This window comes from Nannospalax galili, unplaced genomic scaffold, assembly GCF_000622305.1.
Source record: "Nannospalax galili isolate Female #2095 unplaced genomic scaffold, S.galili_v1.0 scaffold543, whole genome shotgun sequence".
NCBI classification, from domain to species: domain Eukaryota; kingdom Metazoa; phylum Chordata; class Mammalia; order Rodentia; family Spalacidae; genus Nannospalax; species Nannospalax galili.
The window spans coordinates 4,813,104-4,836,926 of NW_008352270.1; the positions used below are offsets into that span (position 1 = coordinate 4,813,104).

Consider the following 23,823-nt stretch of genomic DNA (forward strand, 5'->3'; position numbering starts at 1 on the left):
ATGGCCTCAACCTCTCAGAGATCTGCCTGCCTCTGCCTCCCAAGTGTTGCAGTTAGAGGTATGTACCACCATGCCCAGCCTTTACTGAACATTTTTAAAAAGTTCCTTATAGGGAATCTTTTCAGTTTTAAATTTTTATTTGTTATTTTTATTTATGTGTATGAGTGTATTGCCTGCATGTGTGTAAGTGCACCCATGTTGTGCAATGCCCACGGAGGTCAGAAGAGGGTGTTGGATCCCCTGGAACTAGAGTTACAGACAGTTGTTAGCCGCCATGTGGGTGCTGGGAACTGAATCTGGGTCCTCTGAAAGAACAACTGTGCTCTTAACCACTGAGCAATATCTCCAGCCCCTCTTTTCACAGTTTTATCAGAAGCTTTCTCACGAAGTTTGGTATTCTGTTGTTGGGGGTATACATATTAACATTAGCTATGTCTTCTTAGAAAACTGACCCCTTATCAACTGAGCAATCCTTCTTGTTCTCAATGGTTTCTCTTATTCTGAGGTTTTCCTTGTCTGAATTTAGCCATTCCCATTTTCTTTTGATTATTGTTATCATGGTATTTTATCATTTTCCCCATCCTTTTCCTTTTTAATCTACATATTGGAAGATTAATCCTTATATATAAAATGTGTTTATTGTAGGCAATACATATTTCGTTCTTGTTTCTTTTATTGTTGGGCAATCTCTGTCTCTTAGCTGGTGCATTTACTATTCATATTTGGAATGATCATTGATATTCCATTGCTATCCACCATGCTCATTACTGTTTTCTTTGCCCTGTGCTTTGCTCCCGTTTTTGCCTTCTACTCTTTTTCTGTCTTTTTCTGAACATTTTATGATTCCATTTTTGATGTTTTCTTTAAATGTTTGTTTGATAGTTTTGTTAATTTACGTTCTGCAGCTACAAATATTTGCACTTTTGTAATGAATATTTGTGCTTTTGTAACTGGCTTAATTCACACCATTAAGGTTCATGAATATCATTTTGTTTCTTTGAATATCAATTCTCCCTAGTTATCTTCCTCTTCCTCCTCCTCCTTCTCCTCCTCTTCCTCAGATTGCCTTGGAGTTTGTGATACATATTTATAATTCATCTGAATCAACCTTCAAATAATACTATACAACTTCAGGAGTAGTACAAGTAATTTATAATAATAAAATAATATGAATTTTCCCTTCAGTCTCTTGTTTATTGCTTTTTTTATTATTTTACTTATGAATAAGCATACATATGTGCACCCATGATCAAAGGCACATTTACATTACTCTAAGAAATGCTTGTATATTAGATCAATTAAAATTAACAAAATATAAGCTGTTTTAGCTTCATTTTTTCTTCCTTTTATGATTCCTTCTTACGTAAACCCAAATTTCTCACTTCTATCATCCCCCTCCCTTTGAAAAACTCTGAAAATTTCTTGCAAGGCAGGTCTATCCACAACAAATTCTTTTGACTTTTGCTTATCTGAGAAAGTTTTATTTCTTTATTTTTATTTTCTCTTTTTTTTTTTTTTCTAAGACAAGTTCTCATGTATCCCAGGTTGACCTCAAACTGTCTAAGTAGCCAATGATGACCGTGAACTTCTGGTTCTCCTGCCTCCACTTCCAAGGTGCTGGGATTACAGACATGCCCTTCCAAACCTGTTAATTCTCCTTTATACTTGAAGAGTAATTTTAAAAATAAAGGACACAATTCTAGGCTGGTTGATTTGTTTTGGTTTTTCCCTTCTCAGTACTAGATATTTCATGTTATTACCTTGTTTGGGAAATTACCTATAAGCACATGTATTTGTGATTTGTTTCTTCTTTACTTTTTTATCTTTAATTTTTAGCCATTTGACTATGATATGCTTACGTACAACAGTTCAGGGTATATTACATTGTTCTGCATTTGTTCTTATTCATGGTTTCACAGATTGTTGGATCTGTAGTTTTGTGTCTCATATTAATTTGTGAAGAATCTGCATTACTGCAGCTGGAACCGTTTCTTTTCCTTTCTCTTTCTTCTGCTAATCCCATTATACGTAAGTCATATCTGTTTTAGTCTCTCCTCGGTTCTTGTGTATTTTCTTTCTACTTCTTTGTTTTGGAAACTTTTACAGATGTATCTTCAAGTTTGCAGATTCCTTTTTAAGTTGTGTCCAGTCTTCTAATGAACCCATCAAAAGCATTCTCATTTTTGTTAGTATTTTGATCTCTAGCCTTGCACTTTGATGCTTTTGTGGGACTTCCATCTCTCTGAACACACTGTACACCTATTCTTGCCTGGTGTCTATTTTATCCATTGCAGCCCTGAGGATCTTAATCTTGGTTGCTCCCCGTGTCTGATTGTTCATCCCAATATCGCTGCCATATCTGAGTCTGGTGCAAATGAGTCCTCTGTTTCTTCTGTCTTTTAGCATACTTTTATATTCTTTTCCTGACAGACATGTTGTACTGGGCAAAATAAATCTGGAAAAAGCCTCTCATGTGTTGAAGGGAGGTGTCCCTTGTGCTTATGGGCCCTATAATTTTGTTCCAGTCTTTTAGTGAGCCTATGTTGTCGTGCCTCTGAGCTTTGACCTTCACAACTGCCTCTCAGTTTGACATGTACTTGGCTCTGGACAGCTAGAGAAGGATGGCTTTGAATACTTCCCTTCTACCAGGTAGTGAGTCTCTGATAACACTTCTGAATGGTGGCCCTTGTTAAGAACAGAATGCCCTGGTGCATTTCAGAATAGTTCCCTTTGTCTTCTCCCTGACAGAAGCATGAAGAGATTACTCTCCATTATTTACTATGAGAATTTGGTTGAGTTCCAAAAGTTAAGAATGCAGGGGATCTCTGTAATGAGGGATCCCTTAAGTTTTTAATCCACGTTATTCATGCAGCACCCCCAGGCATTTTTCAATGGTAGCTTAGGTCTTACTTCTCCTGGGAGTGGTTCCCTAAGGTTTCTGCTTATGGATTTCCGCTCTATTAAATTGTGATGCTCAGACACTTTCTGCAGCTACGTGTAGCTGTATCTTTATAGTGCCTCTCATTTTCTTTTGATTGTTGGTAGCATGAAATATTTTATATTGTTCTACATCTCTTTTCCTTTATTTGATGTGTATCTTAGCTATAAAGCGAAACTTCCCTGTGACATCTATTCCCTGGCAGATCTAAGAAGAGTTGTTTACTCTTTGGTTTGTTCAAGCTATTGAGATGGGTTGACAATGCCCAAATTTATTATAGGTCAGACTACAAAAAGAAGTTTCAATGCACTTTTCTATGACATACTTTTATGGTATAATTTACATACCATAAAACTTTTACAAGAATTTAAATTAATGATACACTCTGTAACAGTAAGTTTTAGAACAGTAAGTTTCATCACACCAGAAAATTCCCACATACTCCTTAGAGATTCCTGTTCCTATCATCAGTCCTAGGCAACCAGTGATCTACATTTGTCTCTGTAAATTTGCCCCTTCAGGTATTTTATATGAAAAGAATCACATAATCAATATACAGTTTTTTAAATTTACCTAGCTTTTGTTGCTTACCATGTTTTAAAATTTTATGTTATAGTATATATCTTAAAGATTTTAAAACTAAAAATACAAATGAAATAACTGCTAGTTATTAGCAATATTTAACTAGATTGAGAATGAGTCAATATATTACTCAAACTCACTGTTTTATAAGAACACCATCTGGTGAGTTGATGACAGATAAAATATGATTATGCTACATATAGATCATAATCACAGGTTATTGACGAGCCAAAATTATTCTGAAGAACAAAGTTTGACCAATAGAATTGTTTTAAAAATATACTTATATACTGTACCAGGGGGTTGGAGAGATGGCTCAGCAGTTAAGAGTACTTCAGAGGACCTAGTTCAAATCCCAGCACCCATGTGGTAGCTAACAATCATCTATAACTCTAGCTCCAGGTGATCTGATGCCCTCTTCTGACCTCTGTGAGCACTGCATAACACAGGTGCACTTACATACATGTAGGCAATACACACATACACATAAAATAAAAATAATAAATAAAATACTTAAAAAACAATATATTGTAAAAAAATAATAATTCTTTCCAGTTCTAGAAATGCAACCCAGGGACTCACATGCTCTACCACTGCACTCCATTCCCCACTCCCCAGTAAATAATGTTTGAGCAAAATTGCTCTGTGGAAGACATATCATATACAGATTTATATGACTAATTTCCACCTGAAGGTCTAATTAGCCTTGTCAAGCTAAGGGAATAGTTAACATCTGATGATTCTGAAAACCATTCTGTAAGGTATAAGGCTGTGATGGGCTTATCATTGTAAAGATCCTGAAAGTCACCAAATGCTCTTGTAGAGAAACTGCTGTACTTACAAATTGTCCTCAAGTCTCTTCAAGGATTCCAAAACTAATGAATGGACACTGTCTAAGGAGCAGGATCCAAAGCAGTTCAGAGATGGGATGAATCTGATTTTCATAACCCAATCATTATGCAGCTTCCTTTTAACACTGGGAATGTAAAGGGGGGAGTGTTAACATTAGATGCACATGATCACATGATTTTAACCAAATCACAACTATGAACCAAGTGAAGTTCTGTGTATACAGTAGAGCCCTATGCATTATACCATTTTTAACTGTTTAACTTTCCCTAATCTAGCATATTTAAAATGGAAAAAACAGCTTTAAAAGACTTTTGTTAAATATTGATTTGTAAATTCAGCGTTAAAGGTGTGACTCTCGATTTGATTGAATCTAGAGTCACCTAGGATACAAACCTCCGTTTGATGCATCTATAAAAAGAGGCTTCCCTGAGGAGCACCTTGAATGTGGGTGGCTCCATGGACTGGACTCATGGACGGAATAAAACATGAGAGCCAGCATTCACCACTCTGCTTCCTGACTGCAGATAGAATGTGACCAGCTGCCTCAGGCTCTTGCCACCATGTATTCCCACCATGATGGACTGCATCCCTTCTTAAATCCAGAGCCAAAATAGGCCCTTCCTTCCTTAAGTTAATCTTTTGGGTATTTTATCATAGTGACAAGAAAAGTAACTAACAAAAAGGAAATAATCTAGAAGAATCTCAATCTAATACAGGCTATCTTTTTCTTACTCTAATGAAATAAATTCTGATCATCCAAATGGATCATGTTTCAAACTGTTTTATATTTTCTAAAGAAATTCACTTCAAAAACAGATCTATTAATATATTTTCCATTAGAATTTTCAAAAGTGAAGACCTGGGAAATTTATGATCTAATCATTGGTAAGCTAAGGCTAAGATATCATCATATCAATCAACGTTTGATTGAACAGCTTAAGGCTGGAGGCCAAAACTTCTGCCTCAAAATCCTTGTCCTTGTTTAGAGTATATGAGATACTTAAATGAAGATGTGTTTATGAATTTCATCACTGTGTACAATGAATATATGCAAATTTAAAAATATTTTATTTGTTATTTTCATTTTGTGTGTATGAATGTATTGCCTGCATGTAAGTAAGTGTACCCATTTCACACAATGCCCACAGAGGTAAGAAGAGAGCATCAAATTCCCCTGGAACTGGAGTTTCAGGTGGTTGTTAGCCTCCATGTGGGTGCTGGGAATGGAACCTGGGTCCTCTGCAAGAGCACCCAGTGCTCTTAACTGCTGAGCCATCTCTCCAGCACCAAATATATGTAAACTAAACAATTAAAAGAACATGAGAAAGAATCCTTATGCCTGGCATGAATGCAAGCTAGTCCAGCCACTATGGAAGTCAGTATGGAGATTCCTCAAAAAACTAAAAATATATCTACCACACCACTTAGCTACACCATTTACACAAAGGACTCCAAGACATCACATCACAAAGATACTTGCACATCGATTTTTATTGCAGCACTGTTCACACCAGCTAAGTTATGCTGCCAACCTCAGTGTCCAACAGAGGAATGGACAAACAAAATGTGGCACATATGTGTATGCATGTATAAATGGTTTTTTTCAGCCATGAAGAATGAAGTTATATTGATTATAGAAAAATGAGTACAATTGAAGACACTCATTTTAAGTGAATTATGTCAGTTTCAAAAAGATTGATATCTTACATTTTCTCATATACAGTTCCTAGATTTTGTTTAGATATGTAAAATCTATATGAATGTCATATGTATACATGATTTTGTATGGATATATATGACATTCAAGTAGAAGTGAAACTCTAGGGGAACAAAGGAGACTAAATAGAGGGAGAGGCAGGGAGAGAAAGAAAGATGAGGTGTTGCAGTGGAGATATCCTCAACATGCAATACACTTTTATGAAGATGTCCTTATGTAACATAATGTCATGTACAATGAATATACACAATGAAAATCAAATAAATAGAAAAGGGAATTGGGGGCTGGGGAGATGGCTCAGGTAAGAGCACTTGCTCTGCAAATATGCAGGCATGAATTGGAATCCCCAGCATCCACATAAAAAGTCACGCATGTAACTCCAACATTGAGGGGAAGACAAAAGGGGTTCTCAAGAGCTCCCTGGGCTGGCCAGACAGCCTAGCTGAAACAAAGGACTTCTGGTTCAGTGAGAGACCCTGTCTTAAGGCACTACAGTGGGGAATGGTGGAAGACACCACACACTCTGCTTTAGCCTCTGCATGTGTACACACAGGTGAGTGCACCCATATACTCACATGCATACACTATACACACACACACACACACACACACGCATGCACACACACATGTAAAGAAATAAATGATAGTGAAAAATTAAAACCCAAACTCACAATATTTTCTAAAACCCAAAAACATTCTTAATAACTAGGAAGGAGGCTGTATTTATTCATTTTAAAAGGTTTTTCATTTCTTCTGTCACACCCATTAGTGAACACCTCCTGAATCACAGGTACAAGGACATAATGATGATTAGGGTAAGATTCTTGACACCATGTCACTTCTAGCTGAGGAACAAACATGTCTGTAGCTCCAGGCATGACAACTGTACAGCATGGAATTGAACACAGTGGGAAAGAACATTTCTTTTTAATTCTAGATTTTGTTTAATTCTGAGCTCTAGAGGGTGGCTGATTCTTTCATTTGTACAGTGTTCGGTATACAATACCTGCTAGCTGTATCCTCACTGACTTAAAATGAATGAAATCTGAGAATGTCAACACAGAGGAAAACTTTTATGATGGCTCTAGAAGTTAACCACCTTTATATGTTTCATTCTGTCAAGTTTCAATATCTCTTGGGGGAAGAAAATGTGTTATCACTCAGCCTATATATATACTTGAGTCTTAAAATATTTAAATAGACTTCATGGTGACCCTCTTTGTGAAAATTATCCCCTGAGGAACCAGTGTGAATCAGCACTCATTTAACCAAACCCAGAGTCCTCACTTCCTCCCCTTCCCTAAGCTCTTTTATGACATATCTAATGGGAAGAGGAACTGAGGATGGACCCTGTTCTTCTGAGAACAGGCCCACCTCTAAGTGGAGAGAAAGTTCTATTCTCTGGGTCTATCATGACTGGAAGGAGAAGCTCCTAGCACAGAGGGCAGCACACCACACAAAGAAGCCCCCTCTGAGGTCTAGTCCTTTGGTGGGACAAAGTAACAGCTCAGATGTGAAAGACAGAAAAATGGAGGTAGTTTCTTGACTACTGTGTCATTCTAGAGTTCTAGCAATGGAGAAGAAAACAAAACATTTCTCTGAAGTCTCATTGAGAATCACTGTTAATACTTTAGATGTTCACATTCAATGTTTTTCTAAATAGAAATACATACATGAACACACACATATATGTGCTGTATGTACAAAACCCAGTTCATGTGTTTGTATAAAAATAGTTATTTGTGGTGTGGGGGATCAAATCCAGGGCCTTGCTCATGCCGGTCAAGCTCTCTACTGAATTACACCCTCAATCCCCAGATAAATCTTTTTAAAAATAACATTATATCATAAACTTTTTTCACATTGTTAAGTATTTTAAAAATATAATTTGACTCATATGTGATGTGGAATTTTTAAATGTATACTATGATACATTGAGCATCTTTGATAGAATAAGTATTTTTAGGAGTCTGTCAAAAAAAGTCTTTTTGTTCTTTGCTTGTTTGAGATAGGGTCTCCTAGTCAGGCTAGCCTCAGATTCATATCCAGCCTAAACTGACCTCAAACTCACAATCCTCCTGCCTCAGCCTCTGTAGTGCTGGGATTATAGGAGTATACTACCACACGTGGCAAAGAAATGTATTTTCTATAGAAATATATTAAATAGGTATAGAACTATCTATACTATACATGAATATTTATTAATAGCATTTACTTAACAGTATGATGTACATCTTATATATTATATAACAGAATTATTTATGGAAATGATTAGTCATTTAAATAAACCATTCCTCCATTGTTGTACACTAGATAATTTACCATTAGGAATGATATCACGAGGATTAGACTTACTCTTTAAGCCCATAGAGACTCTGGGTCCCAGGGCATTAGTGCTTATGAAGACACTTGGCATATCTTTTCCCATTTGCTTTCCAGAAAGGTTGATGCAACTCCCACGCCCATCAACCATATTTGGAAACACCCACCTCATAGCATCTTCCTTTTCCAATTTTATAAGTGAATAGCTGTACCTGATTTTGTTATACTCCTTTATTAATAAGAAAAACATCTAATACATAATTTATGTTTTTCTAAAAATAAGTGATATATAGCTTTGCAGTTATCAGGCAGACAGTCCATTACTTCATCAGCTGGTGATTGGTTTTGCTTGATGATCATTCTGAAATGTACATTGATTACTTAATTGCATTATGTGTACATGTGTGAACCATCTGTTCATGGTCTTTGCTTATTTTTCCCTTAGAGAATTTAATTTTTTGCTTTATTTTTTTGTGTTTGCATGTATTGCATGCATGTATGCAAGTGCATCCATGTCGAGCAATGCCTGTGGAGGACAGAAGAAGGTGTTGGATCACCTGGAACTGGAGTTACAGATGGTTGCTAGCCGCCATGTGGGTGCTGGGATTTGAACCCAGGTCTTCTGCAAGAATAGCCAGTGCTCTTAACCATTGAGCCATCTCTCCAGCCCCTAGAGAATTGTTTTTAAATTGAACTCTAAGGCTTATTAAAGCCAACCAACCCACTGTCTCTCATATTTATGATACTTATTCCAAGTAGTTATTTTACTTTTTAAATGGACATACAGAGGTTTAATTTGGCATATACTTAAATTTATCAAACTTTTTCTTTGAGATTTATATCCATTGCTTTTGTGTTTAGAATCTTCCATATTTGATTGATAGTAAATAGTCATATATTTATATACATATATGTAACTTTTTTGCATGATTTCTGGTTTCTCAAATACATTCAAGTGTCTATAGATTTTAACTGCCACATCACTGAAACAGGAATTTCAATTACTAATTATATGTCTTCTCTATTATCTTAGAAATTTCTTGATGAAAAGGAAGCATTCTGTTTCTTGTGTTTTCTGGAAACAGAGGCTTGCTGTGTCAGCCCAGGCTGGCCTAGAACTTACTGTATAGCCCAGGTTAGCCTCAAACTCCTAATTCTTCTGCCTCTATCTTCCAGAGACTGATACTACGGTATATACCACCAAGTCTAGCTTAAGAAGTATTATTTGTTTAGCTTTGAGTCTCAGATCCATACTCTGGGTGTCTTGTACCTTGTTTTATACACACACACACATATGTATAAAACTAAACAATATCTATAATTAGTAAAGCAAACGGCATAGTCATGTGATACCCTTACCTTTTAAAGTTCTTGGAGTCTAAGACCTGAGTTTCCGTTTTCTTTTTGGTCTTTGCCTGTTTGAGTTCAAAGTCATCACTGTTTATGGTGAATCTGTTCACAAACCCCCCGTCATCCCCCAGAAGGATGTCATCTCTGTAGAGCTGGTCAGGCAGTGGCACCACACACACACATAGCAGGCAGTGGTCCATGGGCTTGATGATGAAATAGTTCTCCTGGAAGCAGAAGGGTGCTTTGAATGAGCTGTTATGTCACTCTAAGTAACACACCTTGCTGGGGTTTTAGCTCAAAAATAGAGCACATGCTTAGCATGTGAGTTCCATTTGCAGTTTCACATACACACAAAAATGAAAAATAAAGAAAACAGTTGTCCATATTATTAGATAAAAGTTTTATTCTGTGACATTTTTCATTTTAGATACTCCCACAGCAGTAAAGGAACCTGAAAAATGTAAGCAAAATTAAGCAAATAAACCATAACTCCAGTTCCAGGGGATCTGACAGCCTCTTCTGTCCTCCATGGGCATTGCACGACATGGGGGCACTTACCTACATGCAGGCAATATACACATAAAATAAAATATAATAATAATAATAACAATAAAGTAATGATTACTCACTGTGAACCCAGCTTATACTTCTGGGTGTTTTGTGGGGAAAGGAATAGAGTAACTCCCTCTGGCTGAACAGGAAATGGGTTTTTAGGAAGTATGGCTGTGAATTGCCTTCTCTTGGATTTGTAAGTAAATATGGACAAGAAGCATAAAAAGTGGTCAGGCCACTTACATAAAACTGGATAATACAAAAGGAAAATTCCATGCTTAACTTTTTTTTTTTTTGAAACAGGATCTCATGTGGCCCAGGCTGGTCTCAAACTCCTTATACATCCTAGAGTGGCCTTGAACTTCTGGTCTTCCTGCTTCTATCTCCCAAGTGTGTGCCTCCATGCCCAGTTTATAGGAGGCTGGGTGTCAAATCTAGGACCTCATGCATGCTAGGCAAGGCCCATAAATTTTATAACAAATTATCAGGAGAAAAAACATATCTTAACATTCAAGCTTATCCAGAAATAATCAACAACCACTTTCAAGCTGACTCATTACTAATGAATGGGTTTACTGAGCTAGGTAGCTACTGCTCTTTCAGAACTCAGTCTCCATTTAAGACAGAAGAAAGGCAGACCATTTTAACTTTTTTTAGTTGTTTTATTTCCTTAGAATTAGCAAGAGTTGACACATTTAAAGGTTCATTTAAGCCATTCAGCAAATATCTCATGAACACCAACTATGGCCAAAAATTATTCCAGGCATGGCTGTACGGTGATGAACACAACAAAGCTGACTCCGTGGAGACACCTTGTGAGTGGGAAGACTGCAGAGTGAAACAGAGCATGTACTATGCTGTGCACATAAGGAAATTAATTGGGATAGTGCTGTGTACAGATGAGAGGACACCATTAGATTCCATAGATCAGGGAGGTGACCTTTGATTTGGGAACTGAGCTGATAAGGTGGAAGTGGAAGGGAAGAAACTCTAGATTAGAAGATTGGTATCAAAAAGGTTGGAGAGGGACGAGATGGAGCTTTGTCTTGGCCAGAACTTGAAGGTTAGAGCCTATTGCTCAAGACAAGACATACTTCGCACACAGGACTTGGAACAATGGAGCTAGAATTGACCTGGAAGCCTCCTCCCTGAAGACTAACTCTCATAGTTTTGGAGGAACTATGAAAACTGCTAAGGGAGAAAATCAATCGGTGGTCCAACCCCAGCTTTAAAGCCTAATAACCACAACAGTGACCAACACAGCTAACTATATTGGTGTGGTAGTGGCACTTTTATCTTGGGAGTAATCAACAGCTACCTAATAGGACTTAAAGTCCACTCAACAGGAAGGAAGTTATGTGTGGTAGTGTATTAGTAGCCAAGTACACATGGCTGGAGAGGTCATAGCTCCTAGAGAAAACCCTACATCTGTCACATCCCTAAACAAGCATAATTCCTTACTATATGCTAAATATGGATCCTTATATTTACAGACAAGTATGCCAGTCACTACTTATTGAAGAAGTTTCTTTTGCAACAGAGTCTAAGAATCCACAACTGGTCATACACACACAAGTATCTGTGAGATGCCCAACCCTAAATGACACCATTAACAATGGAACCCCTACACCTAAGGCTCATGGAACACAGTAGAACAAGTGGTATAGAGAACACTAGTGCATCTCTCTATTCTCATCAGCGAAGCTTCCTCATGCAACAGAGGGCACTGAACACAGCTGACCAAAGTATAGAGAGTAAGAGAATGCAGAGTATGCATTCCTGGATAGTACTCATATTAAACCTTACCCACCCAGGGCTCAGGAATCATTGCAGAAGGGGGCAGAATCCTCCGGGCTCCTGGTAACTTCATCATATGAACTTATAGCAATAGCGTCAGCATGCACAAGACCCAGGTAAACTCAATCAGACAAAAACCAGCATAGAGCTTGGAAAATAGGCAGGAGGTCTCAACCTTAGCTGAGGAACTATTGGAAACTGATCACTGCTTCGTGAAGGACAGTCGATATTCTTTACGTGAGTGATGCTAGATGGGCTGAACAGGCTTCCAGTGGATGAACTCACAGTGAGGGACATTTGGGTTCACAAACTTCTAATCTCTCAAACTTCTCTGAATATGACAGAATGTATGAAATCCTGTGAGTGGGCCATAAGTGGGTACATATAGGGGAGGGGTCTAAATATAATTAAGATCTGTTGTATGAAATGCCCAAAAGTCAATAAAATATACATTAAAAAACAAACAGAAAACCCAATAATAACAACAGAAAGTAAAAGAATCACCTCTTCCTCTCAAAATCAAAACAGGAAAAAAAGCATCCTGAATGAAAACTGAATGGAACAAGTATTCCCTTTTCATCACAGGGTGCTGATGCTGAACTTGATCTAAGTGCTTAGTAAGTCCTCGCTCTCATTTTATATAGATGGCATTCACGAGCATGGTTGGCTCGTACCCTGATCTACACAGAACTGACAGTCTCATTTCTGTACATTATTTCTCTTGGCACAGTACCTGGCTACTTCCTTGAGCTTTATAATCCCAGACAATAATGGTCCTTTCTGTCGTGGCGACGATTCGTTTCAGCTGGCCGAGGTAATCACAGCCTGTAATCCAGGAGATATCCTGATAGAAAAACATAGCATTGGAAGTTAGAGTGCTAGGGATGCAGCTCAGTGGTAGAGCACTTGCCTAGCAGGGCTGAGGCCCAAGGTCCCTATATTCAATCTCCAGCATTGGGGAGGGAGGGAGGGGAGAGAGAGGGAAGAAAGGGAAAGAGGTGGGAAGAGGGAGAGATAATCGGGAATTACAATGAGTTCCCTTCTACTACATGTTTGTTGGATACCAAGAAGTGGGATGTTGACATTAGACGCCTCATTTGGCAGAGGAGGTGACAATGCATCCCCTTGAGTGGTGTGAGGAAAGGGAAAGGCTTCCCAGCCCCCGCCCCTTACACTGTGTGTCTCAGCACTGTCATCTGAAGACTGATTCAGCTAGCATGGGAACTGCTCCTTAGAACACAGCAGCTGGGTGAGCAGTGGCTTTGGAGCGATTCACTTCTATAAGAACGTTTCTTTTTTTCCTTTTTTTAAAAAAATTAATTTCATTTATTTAATCGTGAGCGATCATGGGACAACTTACAGGAGTTGGTTCTATCCTAATCAAGTGAGTTCACAAGCACAGGTTAGTTTTGGTGACAAGCACCTTTACTTGCTGAGTCATTTCACTGGCCTGAGACCATTTCTTTACTTGGGAGGCTAAATTCAGGTCTCTGATTGTACAAGTTCTCTGACCCTGCTACTCTGCGGCCCAGGAGTCTGCCTTCGGTCTTGAAAACAGCAACAGCACACGACTGAGCAGAAACCACAGCTTCCACTCATTGCCTGAGTGCCAGAAACTGCTGTGGGCCTTCCCGGCATGCACTAGAATCTTCCATAACACCGCCAGGAATTCTAATGGATTTGTTCTGTTAAAGAAATGGAGGCTCAGAGGTTTAAAGAGAGTCCAGGCTCCCTTGCCAGACAGTGCTGAGCCTCTGGGTAGTTCAGTACACTCATTTGGTGTAAACAAACAGGGTGAAAAATCCAGCACTCTCCCAGCTCTCCACAGGGGGTTCAGAAAGCAAGCAGCTGCAGCTTGCCATCCACCAGAAGGTTACTGTTCAGACTAGAGATACGGAGTAAGCGAATTACAAAATTGCACTAGAATTTCTACAGTGTCTTCAAGTTTATAATAAAATGTTCTCAAATTATTTCCATGTTTTTCTCATAATTTGGGTTATGTCCATTAAAAAAAAATCTCTTAATAGGGTGCTCCGAAAAACTTAGATGCTTTTAGTTAAAATTTCAGGAAGTAACCAGTTTCTGAGCAATTCTCTGCAGATAATTCAACTCCAGGAAGAAGATCTGGGTCCTTCTGTGCTACTTGGTCTGTGCTATTGTGTTTGTGTGTGAGGGAGAGAGAGTGTGTGCTACCTCAGGTATGAGTCTTCACATCCCATCTTGTCTGAGACCCAGGCTTTTTGCTGCTGCTTGTGATATCATAGCCAGCTTACAAGCTTCTCTGATTTCTCCTGTCTCCACCTCCCATCTCCCCATGTAAGCACTAGGATTACAGACACACATTACTCTGTGCGGCTTTGCATGGACATTGGGGATACGAACTTAGATCCTCACACCTCCACAGCCCCTATGCAACAGCTTTAGCGCCTATTCAAGGAGGCACTTCATCGAGAGTTTGATTAATTGTGGAGAACTATCACAGATCTAACTGATACAATTCAAAAGTTTTTAAATGTACTCACAGTGACATTGGTGCTGGTCTGAATTCTCATCTATGAGTAAAGGGAGAGAGAAATGAAATCTCATTGACACTCCTGTTAAGGATAAGAAAGCTGTGACCACACTGTCTTGCTAGTTTGGTCTCACTTCTCCTACCTGCTAGTGGCTTCCTTTCTACTTCTCCTTCCCCAGACACATCCAGCTGCTGTAGTAATACAACGGTTTGCATAGAGCAGGATTTCACCTCTATGGCTGGTGCTTAACTCTGGTGACTGTGCTCTTAGCATTCTTACATTTTACCAATTACTTTGTTCAGTCTCCATGCAAACCACCTCACTGTTTTCAGGTATTCAGGGCAACATTTGAGATGAAAAGTTAAAAATGCAAAATGAGACAGCAACAAGAGGACTATGTCAAAGAAACCCAAACAGCAATACGCATGTACAGCAAGGTAGGAAAACAGCAGTGTTTCACTTGAAAGATCCTCAGGTTCCTGGAAGTCTTACACATTCTCTCCAGGAGCCCTCTTCTCTTATTCAGTATCTGTGTGTGGATATTCTGCTCTGGGTTCTGGGCTGATGTCATAGTTAAGGCCCAAGCAGAGAGCTAGTAGAGAGAAGCACTTCTAAGGCCCTTGGAGGCATGAAGCCTGCTCCCAAGGTGAAGGGAAGCAGAAGTATCTCAATGACCCAGTTTCCTCTGCTTGTCAGATGGTCTTGGGAAATGTCTCAGAAATGACTTCCCAGAAGGAAAGGATTATGTGAACAGAAAAGCAGATCAAGGAGAGCTCTAGAATTGTTTCTCAGGGCCACCCACAGACTCTGTTTCATCTGAAGTGTGCCAAAAGGCTTCCCAACCAGGGACGTATTTCTGGTTAAGAAAAACTAGTGCTGTAAGGACGTTGGCAAACAGCAGAATAGAACACTGTGGTTTTATCTTTTACTTCCTGGAATGGTTAGTGTAGTCAGCTTGACAGGATCTAGAATCTCCTAGGAGATGGATCTCCAGGAATTATCTAGATTAAGGTTAAGCTCTGAGGATGTCTGTGAGGGATTGTCTTGATCAGGTTATTGGCACTGGAAGATCCATCTTAACTGTGGGCAGGACCATTCTCTGGGCAGGGATTCTGGGCTGTATAAAATGGAGAAAACCAGCTAAGCGAGAGCATGCTTGAGTTCACTGCTCTGTTCTGACAGTTGACACAATATGACCGGCTGCTTACCTCCTGCTGCCTGACTTCCCTGCCATGATGGATTGTACCTTGAACTGTGAGCCAAAATAAACCCTCTCTTCTTCAAGTGGCTTCTGTCAGGTGTTTATCACAGCAATAAGAAAGGACACAATGAACTTCCCTACATGTACCTTTGGGGGAATCATCTATTTAAAGTCTTCTTCATAATCCTTATGGATAGGTTTTGAGTCTTTAAAATGTACCTTGTTTGAAGGAATTTTTATTAATGACATTTCCAGTCTATATCACCAAAAAAGCCCTTAGCTGTATTCATTCTACTTCAGATAAAGTCTAAATTATGGAGTAATCTACTAAAAGATATTTGGAGTTATTAATGACTACTTTTTCAATAAGTTATCCTTGTGACCTATACAGGGAAACACAGGATTTTTCTCCCATGATCTTATTTTTAAGGCATATAACATTCCAAATATTATTTGTTCCTTTTTACACCAAATTTTAACATAATTTTTAAGCAACCTCTTGTCTCCAGTTGCATTTGTGTGTGTGTATGTGTGTGTGTGTGTGTGTGTGTGTGTGTGTGTGTGTGTGTGTGTGTATGTACCATCTCTGGAGGTATGGCAAGGCCACATCGCCTCTTTCACATAATCAAGAACTATTTTACAACATCAATTACTTTCCTCCTCATATTATTCTTTAGATCTCATCTTAGCTCTGGTTTTGAAGATACAAAAGTCAAAATGAGAAGGGAAATAACTTTCTGAGGCGGGGAAAGGAGCTAGGGAAGGATTTCACATTAAAAGAGGTTGCATTTCAGATCATTTGTTCACAATCGCAATTGCCAACATCTGTTGGGTGCTCACAGTGAAGAAGCACATTATACATATTAACTCATTTAACCAGCCCTCTCCTTGGGAGGAAAGGTTTCACAGCTCTTGATGAAATTAAGTACCATGCCCTGCTAAGTCTACTATAGGGTAGAGGGCAGGCCCCACCACTGCAGCCCAATATCCCAGTGCCTGGTTGGTCCCTTTTCTGACAATCTGATTGCCCTAGATGCTCACTTTTGAAGGACTCTCTGAGTGAATGGTTGGTTATTATTATTGAATTTTTAATCATGTGATAGTTATTTCAAATACATTTTACTTATATAAGTATTTGTATAAATTTACTTGTCTCTAGTTAGAAATGAACTTATAATTTTTATTTATATTTAACACTAAGCTTTTATGTTTTTCACATGGAAATATAAAGAATATTCATCATACATTCTATGGAAATCTCTCATGTTTTAAAAATGTGAAAGTTCAACAATTATAATTTTATAATGAAATAATATTGATAATAGCAATGTCTTTGATATATGAAGGTATTATTCACAAAAAGCTCTATATTCCTTGTTTAATTTGATCTTCACAGTGTCCTCATTCTGCAGATGTGAAAATAAGTCACAGCAAAACATTTGCTAGAGGTTGAACCATTTTACTTCAAGGCCAATGTTCCAATATGGTCTTCTATTACTTGGCTGGATAATAAAAATCACTTGGCTTGCATACTTTTCTGGTTTTAACTGAGAAATCATCAGGACCATCCTTTCATAGTGTGGATGTCACATGATACACCACAACACTGAGAAACAATGCCAAATGGAGTCACCACAACCTCAAAACTCAACCCTGGGCTCAGCAATCTCCTCTTTACTAAGTATTTTGTTTTGTTTTTTGGAATAACTCTGAAATGAGGTTTCTGTGTTCCCTGAAACAGGCATACAATGCATAGATGAGACAGTAGCAAGGAAAGAAGAGAGGACGGGCGGGCAGGGGGCACGTTTTCAAATTACCTGGCTGTTAAAGACTGTTATAAATCCTTTCTGAGAAGCTGTTATCAGTAAATCGAACTGGGGGACCTTGATAATGCACTTAATCACATCTCGTCGTCTACTACCTGTCAACAGTACAAGATCAACATCAGATGCCAGTGGTAAAGGTCCTAAAGTTCATTTGTAATGTTGGTCTAACATAAAAAAGAAAGAAAAAGTAAAATCTTTCTAGTAAAACATTTTACTAGAAAGCATTTTGTTAAAAGTTAAGATAAAGCCATACAAATTACAACCATTGCTTGATTTTTAATTGTCCTTAGTGATGCAATACCAACATAGAACATTCCAGTTAAATGTGGTGCATGATTTCTCAGAGAACACACAACACACACACACACACACACACACACACTACCCACACACACTGATATGGGCACATTTCACAGAGAATGGGTTTTCTAAACATCATTTGGAACTGTTTCTATTTTGAGATTTTTTTTCACATCTCTCTCTTCTTTGAAGTGTCATCACCATGTTCTAACACAAAATAAAATCCTTATGCTATCTCAGGCCTTCCAGTATAAAAGAATGAAACTACTTTAATGCTGTTTTTGGCTTTCAAAGACATTTTGTGCATTTTGGGAATAAAACACCAGACAATTTGATGTCCCTGTGCCCATAAAGCCATATATATGGCACTTCTTAGAGTTAGGTAACTTTTGTTTGTTTGTCTGGCTGGTTTTTAGTTTTGCAAGACAGAGTCTGACTGTGTAGCCCAGACTGGCCTTAAACTCATGGCAATCCTCCCGCCTCAATCTCTTGAGTGTTGGGATTATAGGTGTGTAATACCACACTCAGCTCCAGGATGATTTGATTTTCAACTGTAAATTCTTAAAGATGAAAAGAGGCGAACAGATCCCATATGCTAGCATTGCCACCTCATGCAAACATCAATAGAAAAAAACACTGCCCCAAGAGGGTACAATTGGTCATTCGGTCTAGGTGGTACTGTGTTGCATATAAAGGGCAGGTATGCATAATCAGATGCACCTGTTTAATATCTCAGAGATTGAATTATCCTGAAGCACGATGTGCTAGAAGAGGGGAGATTAGAAAGAAATGTCTAAAAAGATTCCTTGGGACTGTATAATGGAAAAAAGAAACCCACAAAACTTCAGCAATATTGTCCCAGTCCAGGACACTGCCATGCTCTCTGCTTTTAGTATTTTCAAGACAAATAGCAGAGAAAACATTTAAAGGATGCCTCAGATAGTGCCTCTCCTCCATCCAAGCTCTCTTGTAGCTCACCTTCTTGCTTGGAAGTCTTTAGCACTGTCCACAGAGTCCTATGTACCTGTCCTTCCCCTAGCCTCTGGCTTGCTGCCCACTCTACTCCTGCCAGAAATACACACTTTGCTCTCTTGCGTCCTCTAGGTATTTTCCCCCCGCCCAGACAGCAGGGGCTTCCCAGGATGCACTGCTGCTCCTATTCCCAGCCAACTCTGTCTCCTTTCTGGACTCCTGCTCGGTTTCCCTCCACACGTCACTCACTTTCTTCTCACAGCACTACTTAATACCATCTGACGTGCGGCATATTACTTGATTTGTTTTACTGTCTCTCTCTCTTACATTTCCATCTAAACCAGATGAAGCCAAGGAGTTTTGTCCATTTGTCCACTGAAGTGTCCCCAACACTCAGGAAAGTACCTGACCTACACTGAGAACCTTAACCAGTGGTTTAGAGAGAGATGAAACGGAAACAACTCCTAGCTACAAAAATATTTTCAAAGCGTTGATGGGATATTTCTGCATTCTGGGCCCTCTTTAGCTCAGTGGGATTAGGAGCCGGGACAGTCCCCTTATGTCTGTTTTTGGGTGATGATTCTTATGACCAGAGGCTGGGTTTTGGGAAGGTCAAGCCCAAGGTTACGAGCAACTGCTGTCAGTCCATGAGTTTTTTTTTTCCCCCTAATGCAGAGTCTTATATATCCCAGACTGAACTTAAACCCCTTCCATAGCTAAAGATGACCTTGAACTCCTGATCCTTTTGCTTCCACCTGCGAAAAGTGCTCAGATTATAGGCATGCACTCTCAGTTTATAGGGTGCTGGGGATCAGACTCACAACCTTCTGTATGTTAAGGGAGCACTCTGACAATAGAGCTATACCCCCAGCCCTCCCAGCTGCATATTTAAAGGAACACTAGACTCAAACATGGGCTGAAATGCTGAAAGAAAGGAGAGGGCTGTAGGTTTACCTTTTCTCTTCCCCACCTTCTCCCACCTTGGAGTGAATAAGGGAAGAAAACCTCAAGAGTCAACAGTGGAGAGCGATGGGAGTATCCAAGTCCCAGGCTTAAATTTGAAAAAGACAACACACAGTAACTGCAGTGGTGTTAAGCTGCGCTAATGCCCCTCCATGGCTGGGTCAAACTCAGTTTCAGAGATGTCACTGCATGGCCAGTCAGTGTCCCCGGGAGAATCAAGGGTGTGGAGGAGCCTTCACTTAGGAACTTAAGAATACTGTGAAGGCACAATTCTTTTTGGTGATAGTAGAGCTTGTACTACTGAAATGCCATCATAGGGAGGCTTACCTTGAGGTCCAAACTTCTTCGGGGTACTGTCTTTTTCACTCTCATGTTCTTTACTTAGCATCCTTCAGAGGAATTATAACATTTCCATTTCAATTGCAAGTAGTTTCCCTTGAAACATAACCTGAAACTGTTGCTCCTTCTACCTAGTTATGTGCAACTGAGCAAGTGGTTCTATTGAACCAATGAGTCCCCGTTACATATTTTTGAGAAAAATTATTAAAATTCACACTAATTTCGAAGAGAAATGTAAAAGTCACCTGAAATCTCAATTCGTTGTTTTTTAGACACAAGGAAAACCAAATTGTCTTCATCCATCTGTGTAGTAAGACCACCTTCATCGGAGAAATACCCAAAGATCTATAATCCCAAACAATATAGGTAAATACACAGTATTTCAGGGCTGGCTGTTGAGAAATAAAAGATTTGGTGCTGGCTGAATTAGTCAATTTGCATGGACTGCACCTTTCATGGTGATGTCAGGGAGCAGGGTGACCCCCTAGGAAAAGCAGGCACATCGCCATTCAACACACTGCTCACCACTGGTGCATGATTTCTTTCTTTCTTTTTTTTAATTTTAAGGTTCTTTTTTTTTTAAGCATTTCATTATGCCTTTAATGTACTCAATAACAATTTTCACAGCAAAGATACATCTCTTTCAAAAGTGCCTATAAAATTTTTAGGTTCACAGTTGAATTAATAGTTATACAATATTGAACTCAGTATAAACCCTGTAAGACACAAATTGAACAAGTTTTTAACCTTTAAAAAAGATCTCCATTTCATTTTAAAATATACTGCTTCTTACAGAAAGACATTGTTTTTGCTAATAACACTTAGATTTGGCGCATGTGTCCCTAACCTGTATGTATCTGATTATTACTAGTCATGGTTGGTTGCACTCAGGTCCTTGGCATGCATGTATGGATATATAGTCATCAGGTAGATTTCGATGGTAATGTTTATCATCTCTACTAATTAACATTATGTAAATTTTTATGCTTCCTCCTCAATATAACTCACTTTTTTAATTTGTTGATTTTTTTCTGTGTTTATTACACAGAACATCCCAAACAATCTTATTCATCTATAGACCCACTTCCCAGATGGCACCCTCCCATAGCCCACCCCCACTAGAGCACTTATACTCCATCATCCCTACTACTGTCTGCTGTGGTGTCGGCACCCCCAGCCATTCTCTAGTACTTGTCCATCTGGTGAATCTATTCAGCCTATCTAGAGGTCTTTGTTTTAGGAAGGTTAGCTGTTCCTGTAGCAGCAATTAGTTGTCAATATTCCTTTAGATAAGATTGGGATCTGCTGTTCATTTTCCCAGTTTTATGCTGGGTTATTATCTGGGAGTCCATTGGGCCACCCTGGCCAACAACTCAAAAGAAGGTTTCTCCTATCTGGCATTGTTGCTTGTTGTGTAGTCTTTAGCTATACATATGGACTCAAAAAATTATATTGGCCCCTTTAATCTTTGGTTATACTTTCTTTTTGGGTGTTTAAGGCCATACAATTTGCCCAGATAAACCAATTTATTTTTACTCTTAAGGTTGTTTGAGGATCTGTTCCTCAGGGGTCACATGGGCTTGGGAGGAGCCCCTGGCTCCTTTCTTTTACCAGTTCCGTCTATGTGAAGGTAAGTCAAAGGTCCTGCTCGACCATAGTTGGCTTCGCTTGGAAGCATGGAGGAAATGATTCCTCTGTGTTGACCCTCCTCTTTATAGACTGGACACTGGTTCAAGTCCATCTCATGGGGTCTCCTCAGCCTCCTTGATCAAGAGGACAAGTGACCCACCACAATAACAGGACATTTTGAGAGATGCTCATAATCCCCTGGAACTTAGTCCACCTAGGAGGACAAGGAACAAAAACTGTCCTTTATGTCCCTCTGACCAAATTATTATAGGCCTCAAAGTATGTCTGTTAAACAGACAAGAAGGTTAGTTCCACCAGTCTGGTACTTTTAATTACTGTGTATCATGTATATAAATCTTGGGCAAAAGACCAATTGTTCTCAGATAAACCAAACCTAGACATATATTTCTTGATCTGCTATGTATAATTTGTCATTAGGTTGTTGGAGTAATATGGTTCACTCTGGTTTTTAAAACTAGCTAGGCATTATTTATCTCTCGCATTGTCTCACCCCTCCATCATGGTTTCCCCAAATAAGGTGCCCCCATTTTCACCCTTTCTCCCTTAATAATACCCTTCTATGGTCCTACCTCTCTTGAGCTCCTTCTTTCCCTTTATCCCCTAGGTTCCTTGTATACCCTTCCCTCCCCACTACCTTAAACTAACCCAATTTTTATCCCTATCTCCCTTATTAAGGCCTGTTTCCTACTGTTCTTCTCTTTCAGGTTCTTTGTTTTCCTTTACCTCCCTGGTTCCTTTCCATTATCCTGGTTCCTGTAGTTATGTCTGGATACATATTCACTTATCAGGGTTTGGTTCTAGGATCCACATATGAGAGAGAACATATGTCAGGTTTTTGTTTTTGTTTTTGTTTTTGTTTTTGTTTTTTTCTGAGTCTGTGTTACTTCACTCCTCCAAGTCATAAGGTGACAAAAATCAAATTCCTCTCTACTTTTGACTGATCTAGCAGAGAAATCCCAGTCTTCAAAAACACACAAATAGATTTGGGTTAGTAATGGCTGTGGGCTCGTCTTGAGCACAGGACAGTGAGTCCCTTCCTAGTGTTACCTGCATTGTATTTGACACCAGACTTCTGCTTCCCATCCCTCTCTGAGAAGCCGTGCAGCTGAAGCTGTGTTTGGCTTGGCTTTCTTCTTTTCAAAATGTCACCTGTGCTTTTTTCTGCAGTTCCCAAGTGTCCTTCCATCTCATTTGTGAATTTATGATTCAGTTCCTCTTTCTCTCTTTGGAGTAGAATGTATTTCCTTTTACTGACTCTTCTTCACTGTGTCACAAGGTGCTGGCTTCAGTTCAGTCCTCTGACAGGGCTTTGGCCACAGGCTCTGTTGACTTTCTCACACAAAATAGCTTGAAGGAGTTAGATCATGTAGATACTTTCAGCAAGAATTTTCATCAAGAATTTCTGACCTAGGTGGTAGACACTAGGTAATTTCTATCCCCCTCCTCCTGAGATCCCAATGATGAGTCAAAGTTTAGCTCTACCAACAAGAACTTTAGGAGTATTTTTTTAAAGAGATGAACATGAAGCCTGGACCAGCAGATCTAGGTGTGGTACTACTCCAGGATTTTATGGCACCTGCATCAGTTAAGCTCAGCCTTTGGACTACAAGTTTGGCTGAGCTACCAAAACACTGAAAGACTCATGGCAAATTGACTTTTCCTTGGTCACCCAACCATGTGCAGAGCTCATAACATTAAGGCCCACACAACGGGACCTTCAATTTTGTGGTTCTTGTAAGTAAATTAGTCTTAGTTTCTAAATGCTTCATAGCTTATTCCCAAAATACTAGAGAAAACAAAAATGAGCCCAATTGCCAATCGGGTTTTGCTCCACCAGCTGACCTCCACCACATATAAATTCTTTGTGTTCTTATTACCTACCCTCTTCCAAAATAACTACATGTTCCATTTTTCATATGGAAAACATCTACTTTTATATTATGTTTAAA

At 39.0% G+C, this 23,823-nt stretch overlaps 1 protein-coding gene across 2 annotated transcripts in view; it reads right to left on the reverse strand.

Moving 5' to 3' along the window:
- Positions 1-23,823, reverse strand: part of Wdr64 (WD repeat domain 64) — a 159,834-nt gene that overhangs the window by 108,497 nt on the left and 27,514 nt on the right. For both annotated transcript variants that reach the window (XM_029554115.1, XM_008849176.1), the window contains exons 3-8: positions 20,470-20,569; positions 17,642-17,745; positions 14,633-14,662; positions 12,844-12,954; positions 9,771-9,985; positions 4,362-4,496 (exon numbers count right to left, since the gene is read on the reverse strand). In XM_029554115.1, the coding sequence (XP_029409975.1) occupies positions 4,362-4,496; positions 9,771-9,985; positions 12,844-12,954; positions 14,633-14,662; positions 17,642-17,745; positions 20,470-20,569 (695 nt within the window). The remainder of the gene's footprint in view (positions 1-4,361; positions 4,497-9,770; positions 9,986-12,843; positions 12,955-14,632; positions 14,663-17,641; positions 17,746-20,469; positions 20,570-23,823) is intronic.